Source organism: Salmo salar, chromosome ssa03, assembly GCF_905237065.1.
Source record: "Salmo salar chromosome ssa03, Ssal_v3.1, whole genome shotgun sequence".
Lineage (NCBI taxonomy): Eukaryota > Metazoa > Chordata > Actinopteri > Salmoniformes > Salmonidae > Salmo > Salmo salar.
In genome coordinates, this window is record NC_059444.1 from 66,950,768 (window position 1) to 66,965,311 (window position 14,544).

General features: G+C 44.5%; 1 protein-coding gene across 1 annotated transcript in view; it reads left to right on the forward strand.

Annotated features, from left to right (window-relative positions):
- LOC106601207 (germ cell-specific gene 1-like protein) overlaps positions 1 to 14,544 on the forward strand; it is a 51,544-nt gene that overhangs the window by 30,663 nt on the left and 6,337 nt on the right. Inside the window, exon 7 of the mRNA XM_014193216.2 lies at positions 11,847 to 12,203. Within this exon, the coding sequence (XP_014048691.2) occupies positions 11,847 to 12,203 (357 nt within the window). The remainder of the gene's footprint in view (positions 1 to 11,846; positions 12,204 to 14,544) is intronic.

Below are 14,544 nucleotides of genomic sequence, written 5' to 3' on the forward strand. Positions count from 1 at the left end.
TACCACAATCCACACTCAGTACATGAAGTACTGAAGATAAAGAGGAAATAAGACAGGTTGAAGAAAGTGGATCCTTTTTCTCTTTCAAATGATCCTTACTGTCTGTCGTCAATGCTTCTGAACATTTGAGCCATTATTTGTTCTATAGGATTCACAGATAAGCTATTTTCTGTAATTGCTGACATTTTTTACTCCTGCTGGTCTTCCTACCATTTCGATTTGTATTCTCCCATTTTTTGTCATTCAGTTATATAAATAGGGATGTAATCCATCTCAAACTATACCTGCCCTCTTGCACAGGGGTAAAAACCCAAATATACATTTACGTAAGTATTCAGACTCTTTACTCAGTACTTTGTTGAAGCACCTTTGCCAGCAATTACAGCCTTGAATCTTCTTGGATATGACGCTACAAGCTTGGCACACCTGTATTGGGAGTTTCTCCCATTCTTCTCTACAGATCCTCTCAAGCTGTCAGGTTGGATGGGGAGTGTTGCTGCACAGCTATATTGAAGTCTCTCCAGAGATATTCGATCGGGTTCAAGTCCGGGCTCTGGCTGGGCCACTCAAGGACATGCTACCACCATACTTTACCGAAGAGATGGTGCCAGGTTTCCTCCAGACATGACGCTTGGCATTCAGGCCAAAGAGTTCAATCTTGGTTTCATCAGACCAGAGAATCTTGCTTCTCAGGGTCTGAGAGTCCTTTAGGTGCCTTTTGGCAAACTCCAAGTACGCTGTCATGTGCCTTTTTACTGAGGAGTGGCTTCCATCTGGCCACTACCATAAAGGCCTGATTGGTGGAGGGCTGCAGAGATGGTTGTCCTTCTGGAAGGTTCTCCCATCTCCACAGAGGAACTCTGGAGCTCTCTGAGTGACCATCGGGTTCTTGGTCACCTCCCTGACCAAGGCCCTTCTCCCCCGATTGCTCAGTTTGGCCGAGCGGTCAGCTCTAGTAAGAGTCTTGGTGGTTCCAAACTTTCTTCCATTTAAGAATGTTGGAGGCCACTTTATTCTTGGGAACCTTCAATGCTGCAGACATTTTTTGGTACCCTTCCCCAGATCTGTGCCTCGACAGAATCCTGTCTCGGCTCACTACGGACAATTCCTTCGACCTCATGGCTTGGTTTCTGCTCCTACATGCACTGTCAACTGTGGGACCTTATATACTGTAGACAGGTGTGTGCCTTTCCAAATCATCACCTGAGCTCAATTTCGAGTCTCATAGCAAAGGGTCTAAATACTAATAAGGTATTTCTGTTTTTTATGTTTTATAAATTTGCAAACCTGTTGTTGCATTGTCATTATGGGGTATTTCTGTCTTTAATTTTGTCTTTATTTAACTAGGCAAGTCAGTTAAAAACAAATGATTATTTCAAATGACGGCCGGCCGGAGAACAGTGGGTTAACTGCCTTGTTCAGGGGCAGAACGACAGATTTTTACCTTGTCAACTTGGGAATTCGATCCAGCAACCTTTTGGTTACTGGCCCAATGCTCTAACCACTAGGCTACCTGCATTTTAGAATAAGGCTGTAATGTAACAAAATGTGGGAAAAGTGCTGCTGGCTGCTGGTAAGCTTTCTTGACTTGGACATAAATGTTTGCCAACACATGGCTAACCTTTGTTTAAACAGCTACTCTTATTGAAAATGTGTTTGGGGGATCACGTGACACTTGAACGAGATGGCCGCATGAACTAAGAGTTCCGCACAAGTAGTTTCCAATTCCTAATCTTACCTCCACTTCAAGTTTAAACTCCTTTAGCTTTAGTCAAAAAGTCATGGCGGCTACAAAAGTCGACATTACAGGTGACATTTTTACCCGGACTCGAGCACTAGCGACGGAAAAAGCCTCCAAGAAGCAGCTAGCTTCAGAAAAAGCTAGCGCCATTAGCCAGGAGCAAGAGGACCCATTCCCCCCGAGGCCCAACGAATGCCAACCTCGCACCCTGTCGAAGACATCCTTTCTGGGCTGAGATCCCAACGTACAGAACTCAACATTAAATTAGATGCCATTAACTCTCAGCTCAGTGCGATGGGGGGCAAGGTGACAATCCTGGAAAATGCTTTGCCTGACATCAACAACAAGATAACCATAAATGCGGGGCGCCTGGACGAGGCAGAGGGGCGAATCCTATCCATGGAAAACTTATTGACAGATGCCATGGAAACAATAGCATATGCTAAAAAGAAAATAGAGGATCTGGAGGAGAAAACAGAGGACCTGGAAAACAGGGGGAATAATTGTGTTCTATTAAATCTGGGTGAAAAAGAAGAGGGAAATATGCCACTGATCTGCTACCTGCAAGACAAACTTCCCGAGTGGCTCCACCTGTCCACCGACAGGCCCATAGAACTGGAGAGAGCTCACCGAGCACTGAGGCCCCCACCAGCAGCCAGACAACCACCGCGCCCAATCACCATACGTTTCCTGAGATTCACCGACAAGGAACGAGTCCTACAAGCGGCGAAAATCAATACCATTACAGTGGGAAATGCCAAACTCACTTTACACCAGGACCTGTCAGCTGGAATACGCCGAAAGTGCTGAGAGTTTGACGAGGTGAAGAAATACTCCATTGACCGAGGCATCTTTAGGGGATTCAAAAACCAAACGAGCTCAGGATTTTTCACCAAAGAGCCCTGCGACACTTCAAAACTCCCGAAGAGGTAAAACCTTTTTTGAAAAGACAATCCTGGTCAATGAGAAATGGACCAATGACTAAATGTGATTACTGTTATTACTAAAGGAGGTAAGACAACATATAGACAACATCCAAAAACCCACCCGCCCCGCTAAATGTCATTATAGCCGACTAATCTAGATTTATTTTCCTTTAGCTGAGAGGGATAGGCTATATAGCCTAACCTAGGCCTACTAACGTTTCAGCCTACTTTTATTTCCCTTTTTCTGTTGTTGCTATTATTACTTGTGGTTCCCTATGTCCATTGGGGGAGGTATATGTAGGCTGGACTATTGATTTTATGTTCTCCCTCTTTTAATGTGGTCTGGACGGGGGCTACGTTGTCATTTACTCAATGTGGGGCGGAGAGGAGAGGATGACGCATTTCTTTGGTGGGGAGGGGGAGACGTTGTGCGTTGCTAACTGTTCCCGTTTTTTTAAATTATTTTTTATTTTTTATTATTTTTTCGGAACACAGAATTGAGACTGAGCGGGGGGGTAATAGATCCAACGGGATATGTCGAGTTGTTTGGGAACTCGGCTGGGGTGTTCAGAGATTGTTATTTTATGTACATTTTATGTGAACGCAGCTGTAACTATTATCCACCTTTACCCAGAGATGACTTGCACTAAAGTTCGATTACTGTTCGATGACAATGACTAGTACCTTAAATCTATTGACATGGAACTGCCATGGTCTAGGTCATGCAATAAAACGGAAAAAGACACTATGTGCTCTAAAAAAGGAAAAAGCAGACATTGCACTATTACAAGAGACACACCTCTGTGATGCCGAACATGCCAAACTCCGCAGAGCTTGGGTGGGACAGGTGTATTTCTCATCTTTCAAATCAAACAGTAGAGGTACAGCCATACTTAGCCATAAGAATGTTCCATTCATAATTGACAAAAACACATCTGATCCGGAGGGGAGATTTATTTGATAACTGGGTCATTGTATGGGCAACCAATTACTATCTTAAACATATACGCCCCTAACACAGACATTCCTGCTTTCATGTCAAAAATGATATGTTCAATGAGCATTATGTTTCCTTTGGCGTGGTGGCCGGAGATTTTAATTGTACCAAACCCTAGACAAATCATCTCAAGTCCCCACCACAAATCCTAGATCTGCAAAGATGTTGAACTCTCTTACTAAAGAGATGGGACTGATAGATATCTGGAGAGAGACTAATAGCTCATCTATGGACTATACATACTACTCTAATGTCCATAACACCAACTCCCGTATAGATTACATTTTTATCCCAAAGATTTTCATAAATTCAGCCACGTGTACCATCGGACCAATAGCACTTTCAGATCACGCCTTTGTCCACCTCCGCTTTGACCTCTGCAAAAACATCCCGAGGTCAAAGAGCTGGAAATTCAACACCTCCATGTTATCAAACGAAGCGTTCCATACATTGGTAACTACATGGATAGACAACTACAAACAAGACAACAAAGACTCTCCTGTTTCTCTGGCCACAATGTGCGACGCTGCGGGAGCCATACTAAGAGGTCATCTAATTGCATATGCTTCCTCTAAGAAAAAAGCAATGGAAGCACACAGGCTAGATCTTCAGAGGGAGCAGGAACGCTGTGAAAAAGTACATAAACAATCCCCAGACAGCACCTCCTGGAGTCAACTTAAAGCAGCAAAAGCCAAACTGAATTTGGACTATACTCGGTTGATTAAAAAAAAGTTTTCTTTACTAAACAGAAATACCATGAGTATAGCAATAGGCCGAGTAGATTGCTTGCTTACCAATTAAAAAAAGAGCAGTCAGAGCGTACAATCATAGCTATCCGAACAGCAGAGGACGAGGTCACATATGACCCCAAAAATATACATTTAGCTTTTCATGATTTTTACTGCAAACTATATACCTCTGAGAGAAAACACACATAGGCAGAACTCCACTCCTTCCTAGAGGGACTCTCACTACCTAAATTATCAGAGACCGACCAAGAAGATCTCAACTCCCCCTTCACTCCTGAGGAGGTCCTGGAGGCAATTACCTCCATGCCACCTAATAAGTCCCCAGGTCCAGATGGATTCCACAGAGAGTTCTATAAAGCTTTTTGGCCCCAGCTTAGCCCTATTTTCATGCCAATGCTGGAGGATCTTTGCAAAAACTGAGTTCTCCCAGACTCAATGCACACAGCTCGCATTACAGTGTTGCTCAAAAAAGACAAGGACCCTCTATCCTGCTCGTCCTTTGATAAGAAAATTATCTAATAAAGGTAAATGAATCAATAAATCATTATGAATTATAAGTCATGTAGCATGCTTAATGAATAATCAATGTAATGATCGATTAGTCCCAGAAAGTCTAGTAGAGGCTGGAGGGGGAGAAATGTGTGTGTGTGTGTTTAGTGGGCCCAAGAGGGCAGGGGCCAGATGGTAAAGGGAGCAGAAACTTCAAGGGGTTCCTAACCTTGAGGGAAAGGAACAGGCTGAGCTGGATAGTGATAAACAGTGTGGGAAGTCAAAGGGGGATGCAGTTCACCAACAGTTTGTGTGTAAATGCAAGTGCGTAAGTAAGCAAGAAACTATATAATGACTGTTTTGTTATCTTGACCTCAGAACGTTCTCTGAATAAAGCTGAATGAACCTTTTGCAGAAAGCTGAGTCCTTGCCTAATTATTTAACCCATTGTCTTACAAACCTTGGGCATTAGTCAAGGCGTATTGATTATTATCATCAAGATATAAAATTATTTTAACATCCTTCCGGCCCATAAGCTTGTTGGATTTCGACTACAAAATAATTGCCAAATTGCTCGCCAAAAGACTAAACACTCTTCTTCCCAAAATAATAAAAGCGGACCAAACTGGATTTATTAGAAACAGATACTCTTCTGATAACATTCGCTGTCTTTTTGATATTATTGATCAAGTAAACGCACAGAAGACCCCTGTCCTGCTGGCTTCACTGCATGCTGAGAAGGCGTTTGACAGGATGGAGTGGAGCTTTCTGTTCTCAGTCTTAGAAAAGTTCAATATGGGCCCAAACTTTATTAAATGGATCAAATCTCTATACTCTCATCCAAATGCTGTGGTGACTACTAACGGACTGAACTCTGACAGATTCCCTTTGGGACGGGGCACAAGACAAGGGTGCTCGATGTCCCCCCTGCTCTACTTGTTGGGGGCGGAGCCTCTGGCAGAGTTGATAAGGAGCAATCCAAGTATTATGGGTGTTTCTGCAGGCGGCCTGCAGCACAAGATTTCGCTCTACGCGGATGATGTCTTGCTCTACATATCCAACCCTGAGAAATCCCTCCCATTTTAGACACAATTGCTCAGTATGGCAAGTTTTCAGATTATAAGATACATTTTAACAAATCCACTGTCTGCCCTCTCAATATTACACTCACCAGCTCTATGAAGACACACCAGATCTGAATAGCCTTTTCAAGGAAATTGATCTCCCATGGATCGAATCAAGAACGATCTCCAAACCTGGATCTCCCTCCCAATTAGCTTAGTAGGAAGAATTAATGTCATCTGTATGAACGTCCTCCCTGGACTGAACTATTTATTTCAGATGCTCCCATGCTATCTCCCAGTTTCCTTTTTCAAAACAACTAACCAAAGCATCACTAAATTTATATGGGGCAATAAAAAACCTAGGATCAAGTTCTCCACTCTATCGAAACCTGAATCTAAGGGTGGTCTTGCCCTTTCCTCCCTTCAATTGTACTACTGGTCTGCCCAAATCCGCAACATGCTAACATGGATCACAAACAGACAAGAGTCAACGTGGATTCAGATAGAAGCCCAATCCTGTGGTTCATTGCCCCTAAGCTCAATTATATTCATTAATAACTTTAGTGAAGTGGGCAACATAGCCAAAACCTTTGTGATTTACAGCACCCTACTAGCGTGGAGGGACTGTAAGAAATACCTGGGCATTTCCTCCCAAATATGTTCTCACTCGCCTATAGTAGGCAACCCAGACTTTCCAAAAGCCCTGAGGGATGCCAACTTTAACCTTTGGCATACTCTAGGAATCAGGACCTTTTCAGACCTATTTCATTAGACAACCACTACACTGAAATCCTTTCAAGAGCTCTGCAGTGAATTCAATGCGCCAAGATCCCATTTTTAAAAAAATCTTCAAATTAGACATGTAATTTCCTCATTTAATCAAATCAAATCAAATGTATTTATATAGCCATTCTTACATCAGCTGATACATTTCAAAGTGCTGTACAGAAACCCAGCCTAAAACCCCAAACATCAAGCAATGCAGGTGTAGAAGCACGGTGGCTAGGAAAAACTCCCTAGAAAGGCCAAAACCTAGGAAGAAACCTAGAGAGGAACCAGGCTATGAGGGGTGGCCAGTCCTCTTCTGGCTGTGCTGGGTGGAGATTATAACAGAACATGGCCAAGATGTTCAAATGTTCATAAATGACCAGCATGGTCAAATAATAATATTCACAGTTGTCGAGGGTGTAACAAGTCAGCACCTCAAGAGTAAATGTCAGTTGGCTTTTCATAGCCGATCATTGAGAGTATCTCTACCGCTCCTGCTGTCTCTAGAGAGTTGAAAACAGCAGGTCTGGGACAGGTAGCACGTCTGGTGAACAGGTCAGGGTTCCATAGCCGCAGGCAGAACAGTTGAAACTGGAGCAGCAGCACGGCCAGGAACCTGGGGACAGCAAGGAGTCATCATGTCAGGTAGTCCTGAGGCATGGTCATAGGGCTCAAGTCCTCCGAGAGAGAGAAAGAGAGAAAGAGAGAATTAGAGAGAGCATACTTAAATTCACACAGGACACCGGATAAGACAGGAGAAATACTCCAGATATAACAGACTGACCCTAGCCCCCCAACACATAAACTACTGCAGCATAAATACTGGAGGCTGAGACAGGAGGGGTCAGGAGACACTGTGGCTCCATCCGACGATACCCCCGGACAGGGCCAAACAGGAAGGATATAACCCCAACCTTTGCCAAAGCACAGCCCCCACACCACTAGAGGGATATCTTCAACCACCAACTTACCATCCTGAGACAAGGCCGAGTATAGCCCACAAAGATCTCCGCCACGGCACAACCCAAGGGGGGGCGCCAACCCAGACAGGAAGACCACGTCAGTGACTCAACCCACTCAAGTGACGCACCCCTCCTAGGTACGGCATGGAAGAACACCAATAAGCCAGTGACTCAGCCCCTGTAATAGGGTTAGAGGCAGAGAATCCCAGTGGAGAGAGGGGAACCGGCCAGGCAGAGACAGCAAGGGCGGTTCGTTGCTCCAGAGCCTTACCATTCACCTTCACACTCCTGGGCCAGACTACACTCAATCATAGGACCCACTGAAGAGATGAGTCTTCAGTAAAGACTTAAAGGTTGAGACCGAGTCTGCATCTCTCACATGGGTAGGCAGACTATTCCATAAAGATGGAGCTCTATAGGAGAAAGCCCTGCCTCCAGCTGTTTGCTTAGAAATTCTATGGACAATTAGGAGGCCTGCGTCTTGTGACCGTAGCGTACGTGTAGGTATGTACGGCAGCACCAAATCGGAAAGATAGGTAGGAGCAAGCCCATGTAATGCTTTGTAGGTTGGCAGTAAAACCTTGAAATCAGCCCTTGCCTTAACAGGAAGCCAGTGTAGGGAGGCTAACACTGGAGTAATATGATCACATTTTTTGGTTCTAGTCAGGATTCTAGCAGCTGTATTTAGCACTAACTGAAGTTTATTTAGTGCTTTATCCGGGTAGCCGGAAAGTAGAGCATTGCAGTAGTCCAACCTAGAAGTAACAAAAGCACGGATAAATTTTTCTGCATCATTTGTGGACAGAAAGTTTCTGATTTTTGCAATGTTACGTAGATGGAAAAAAGCTGCCCTTGAAACAGTCTTGATATGTTCTTCAAAAGAGAGATCAGGGTCCAGAGTAATGCCGAGGTCCTTCACAGTTTTATTTGAGATGACTGAACAACCATCAAGATTAATTGTCAGATTTAACAGAAGATCTCTTTGTTTCTTAGGACTTAGAACAAGCATCTCTGTTTTGTCCGAGTTTAAAAGTAGAAAGTTTGCAGCCATCCACTTCCTTATGTCTGAAACACAGGCTTCTAGCGAGGGCAATTTTTGGGCTTCACCATGTTTCATTGAAATGTACAGCTGTGTGTCATCCGCATAGCAGTGAAATTTAACATTATGTTTTTGAATGACATCCCCAAGAGGTAAAATATATAGTGAAAACAATAGTGGTCCTAAAACGGAACCTTGAGGAACACCGAAATTTACAGTTGATTTGTCAGAGGACAAACCATTCACAGAGACAAACTGATATCTTTCCGACAGATAAGATCTAAACCAGGCCAGAACTTGTCTGTGTAGACCAATTTGGGTTTCCAATCTCTCCAAAAGAATGTGGTGATCGATGGTATCAAAAGCAGCAGTAAGATCTAGGAGCACGAGGACAGATGCGGAGCCTCAGTCTGACATCATTAAAATGTAATTTACCACCTTCACAAGTGCAGTCTCAGTGCTATGATGGGGTCTATAACCAGACTGAAGCGTTTCGTATACATTGTTTGTCTTCGGGAAGGCAGTCAGTTGCTGCGCAACAGCTTTTTCAATTTTTTTTGAGAGGAATGGAAGATTCGATATAGGCCGATAGTTTTGGGTCAAGGTTTGACTTTTTCAAGAGAGGCTTTATTACTGCCACTTTTAGTGAGTTTGGTACACATCCGGTGGATAGAGAACCGTTTATTATGTTCAACATAGGAGGGCCAAGCACAGGAAGCAGCTCTTTCAGTAGGTTAGTTGGAATAGGGTCCAGTATGCAGCTTGAAGCTTTAGAGGCCATGATTATTTTCATCATTGTGTCAAGAGATATAGTACTAAAACACTTGATTGTCTCCCTTGATCCTAGGTCCTGGCAGAGTTGTGCAGACTCAGGACAACAGAGCTTTGGAGGAATACGCAGATTTAAAGAGGAGTCCGTAATTTGCTTTCTAATGATCATGATCTTTTCCTCAAAGAAGTTCATGAATTTATTACTGCTGAAGTCAAAGCCATCCTCTCTTGGGGAATGCTGCTTTTTAGTTAGCTTTGCGACAGTATCAAAAATAAATTTCGGATTGTCTTATTTTCCTCAATTAAGTTGGAAAAATAGGATGATCGAGCAGCAGTGAGGGCTCTTCGATACTGCACGGTAATGTCTTTCCAAGCTAGTCGGAAGACTTCCAGTTTGGTGTGGCGCCATTTCCGTTCCAATTTTCTGGAAGCTTGCTTCAGAGCTCGTGTATTTTCTGTATACCAGGGAGCTAGTTTCTTATGACAAATGTTTTTAGTTTTTAGGGGTGCAACTGCATCTAGGGTATTGCGCAAAGTTAAATTGAGTTCCTCAGTTAGGTGGTTAACTGATTTTTGTCCTCTGATGTCCTTGGGTAGGCAGAGGGAGTCTGGAAGGGCATCAAGGAATCTTTGGGTTGTCTGAGAATTTGTAGCACGACTTTTGATGCTCCTTGGTTGGGGTCTGAGCAGATTATTCGTTGCGATTGCAAACGTAATTGCAAACGTAATAAAATGGTGAAATGTCTGTACTTCCAAGAGGAGGTTTAGAGCTCAGCTGAATGAAGTTGAAACCCTTCTTGTCAAAGCACAATCCATTAAAGGCAAAATATCTTATATCTATAGACTCCTGAGAACGGAGGCTCCTCCTTTACTCCTTAGAAAATAATCTGCGAAAAGGACCTTGGTCTGACTATCAGTGATGAGTTATGGGCGGAGGTTTGCGACAGGGTATACTGCTTCTCTACTAATGTTAAAATGAAAGAATCTAATTACACATTTTTGTACAAATTTTATTACACTCCAATGAGACTCCATAGAATGAAAACAGACATTTCTCCTAACTGTAAAAGATGTACCTCTGAAGGTGGAACCTATATGCATGTATTTTGGAGCTGTAGAGAGATTGCCAGATTTTGGCAATCTATACATACTGCTGCACAGAAAATACTAGATGTACAGTTTGATATTACCCCGTGTATCAATCTTCTTAATGCCCAGCAGGACTCTGTTCTTGATCCTGACAGAGAAAATTTGTTTATGACTATTACATACTTTGCTAAGAAATGTATTCTTCTATTGTGGGCCTCTAATACTTCTCCTACATTTAAAATGTGGATTGACCAGATTGTTGACTTTCTCCCTCTTGAAAAGCTCACTTATGACCTCCGCAAGAGACAGCCCAAGTTTGATAGACTCTGGTCTCCACTACTCAACTATATTTCAAATTGGACAGAGTGAATGGGGTGATTAGGAAAATGAGCAGATACATGTTGTGTAAGGTGCTGTAAAATCTAAAAACGAATTATTTGCTCGTCGTCTCAGCTAAGGCTGGAAATAGCTAATAAGAACCTTGATAGTGCTGCTGCAAGTTTTATATATATATATTTACTTTTGTAATAATTATTCTTTGTGTGTGTGTGTGTGTGTGTGTGTGTGTGTGTGTGTGTATATATATTTATTATTATTATTATTTGTATATATATATATATATATTATTATTATATATTTTTTTTTAAGTCTGTCACATCTGTGAATGTGGAATGTGTTTTGTTGGTTGATTGAAAAACAAGAAAACTTAATAAAACTTTAAATTGAAAAAAAAGAAAATGTGTTTGGAGTTACCTTTGTAGCTAATAGGCTATGTTAGAGTTTATACTTCCTCTTCCAATTATGTGTGGAGGTCAAAATAACGTGGGTGGGGGGTTTTGTGAATGTTGACCTGTTTAAAAATCTCGCTCATATCGGCTACAGAGAACACAATCACACAGTCCAGGCAAGGAAAGACATTGGGGGATTAGATTGTTTTCTTTCAGTTGTGTTGGCAATTCCTCTGAATACTTTATCTTTTCCTTTTCCATATCTCTCAACTATCTTAATGCTGTTTAAAAGAGAGCTGGAGTCGAGCCTCTCAGTGCAGCCTTTGTCAACGTCCATATCTGATTCCTGTCACATGTCTCTCTTCCTGTCACTCTCTGACAGAGTCTCTGTGTCTGAAGTGGCCCCGTCTCCCTTTGTCATTATATAGTATAGACTGAGGGAGTGTTTGACCAGCTGTTAAAAATACAACTTCTCTCGTTCTTCCTCTCTTCTCCCCCTCTCCAACACCTCCTCCCACCCCAGGTTCCCTCTCTCTCCCTTCATCATGTCGTTTCTGTCCAGGGTGCGGTCCCCCAAGCTCACCTTCTTCCAGACGCTAGTGTCTCTGGTCCTGAGGGCCATGGCCCTCTTGTCGTCCTACTGGTGTGAGGGCAGTCAGAAGGTCCCCAAGTCCCTCTGCTCGGCCAACAAACTGACCAAATGCATACCTGTGCCCGGGGTCTCGCATAACTCCACCTCCATCCAGTTCTCCTGGGAGACGGGGGACGACCGCTTCGTCTTCCCTGCCTTCCATGCAGGCATGTGGATGAGCTGTGAGGAGGACATCTACACTGATGCCTGGGGTGAGACTTTGGGGGATGAAAATGGATGGTTGGAACTTTAATAACTCTAGGATTGTTCACAAGAGTTGCATATAGTGGGTTCAAAGTGGGGCAGTTGCAGTCACACAGTAATGTAACAATGGGAAGTGAGGATCAAAATGAAAATCACTGGTGAGATTAAACGCAATGAGAGTCTAGGTACGGTGGAGTGTGTGTGTGTGTGTGTGTGAGCTCTTGCACTCTATAAAGAGGATTATTATCGGTGCTCTGTTCAGGGGGATTTAGATTCTAACAGCATGACTCAATTATGGGTTATGACCAAATAGAGAGAAAGGTTTATATTATTGTCACGACTTCTGCCGAAGTCGATGCCTCGCCTTGCTCGGGTGGTGCTCGGCGTCACCGGTCTTCTAGCCATCATTGATCAGTTTTTCATTTTCCATTGGTTTTGTCTTGTCTTCCTACACACCTGTTTCCTGTCCCATTAATTACATGTTGTGTATTTAACCCTCTGTTTCCCCTCATGTCCTTGTCGGTGATTGTTTGTGATGTTATGTTACGTGTGTTTCTTGTATCGGTGTGCGACGGGTGATTTTTACCCATGTTATTTTGTACTTTGGTTTTGGAGTTTGTTTTGTCATTAAATACTCCAGTTTAACCAATTTGGTTTCTCCTGCGCCTGACTTCCCTGCCATCTACATACACGATTATGACAGAATCACCGACCAAAATATTGAAGTCAGCAGGAGAAGATACCTCGGGCAGAGAGGTGGAGGAGCGCATCCAGGAGAATGCGGAGAAGCTACACCATCTATGCGCCGCCATGGATCGCGTTGTCCAGAATCTGGACCGCTGGGAGATACAGGGAATTTACTCCAGCGCCTCCAGCAGCCCAACCGGGGTCTATCCGAAGCGCCCAGTGCAAACCTGAACCCGGTGGCATCAGTCTAGCCTTGCCTCAGAGTTACGACAGAAGTCCTGCCAACTGCCGGGGTTTCCTGCTCCAATTAGAACTTTATCTGGCCACGGTCCACCCAGTTCCAACTGACCGGGAGAAGAGTTTCACCCTCGTCTCATGCCTCACCAGGAGAGCCCTGGAATGGGCCAGCGCTGTGTGTGGAGAAGGAGATGCGGCATTGGACCATTATGAGGAGTTCACCCGCCATTTTCGGGCAGTTTTCGACCACCCAGCCGAGGGCAGAACGGTGATGAGCGCCTCTACCATCTGAGGCAGGAGACGAGGAGCGTCCAGGATTTCGCCCTGGAGTTCAGGACCCTGACAGCCGGTACGGGATGGAATCACAGGGCCCTGATCGACCATTACCGCTGCAGTCTGCGTGAGGATGTCTGTCGGGGGCTGGCCTGCAGATACACCACCCGCACCTTCGACCAGCTGGTGGATCTGTCCATCTGGCTGGACAACTTGCTGGCTGCTCGCGGACGTCCAGATCGGGGTCTGGTGGTTCCATCCTCCCGCACCCCCTCTCCTCTTCCCATGGAACTGGGAGGGAAGGTGCACAGGGAGACTGGAGGGGGTTCCCGCTCGTGCACCATCGGTGGCCGCAGAGGTCACACTGCTGGTCGGTGCCGGGTAGGTTCCTCTGTGAATCGAGGTAACAGGCAGGGCACTCTGGCGCCACCCCAGGTGAGTAGGCACCATTCTCATCCAGAGCCCTCTGTTGCACATATATTTGTGTCTGTTACTTTTCCTGATAAAAAAAAAAATACAAATCCCCCGCGTTCCCAGCATAAGGCGCTAGTAGATTCAGGCGCGGCTGGGAATTTCATTGATCATGCTCTTGCTCGTAGTTTAGAGATCCCCATTGTACCCGTGGATGTGCCTTTCCCCGTTCACACCTTAGATAGTCGACCATTAGGGTCAGGGTTGATCAAGGATGCCACAGCTCCTTTGAGTATGGTGACGCAGGGGGGTCACAAGGAAAAAAACTGTCTTTTTTTCCTTATTGACACTCCTGTGTATCCCGTGGTGCTGGGTCTACCTTGGTTAACGTGTCATAACCCCACTTTTTCTTGGCAACAGAGGGCTCTCACGGGGTGGTCGCGAGAGTGCTCAGGTAGGTGTGTAGGGGTTTCTGTTGTTGCTACTACGGTTGAAAGTCCAGACCAGGTCTCCACCGTGCACGTTCCCCGCGAATATGTCGATTTGGCTCTCGCCTTCTGTAAAAGGAAGGCGACTCAATTACCACCCCATCGACAGGGGGATTGTGCGATAAATCTCATGGTGGACGCTGTACTTCCCAAGAGTCACGTGTATCCCCTGTCGCAATCGAAGACAGTGGCTATGGAGACATATATCTCCGAATCCCTGCGTCAGGGGTACATTAGGTCCTCCATTTCCCCCGTCTCCTCGAGTTTCTTTTTTGTGAAGAAGAAGGATG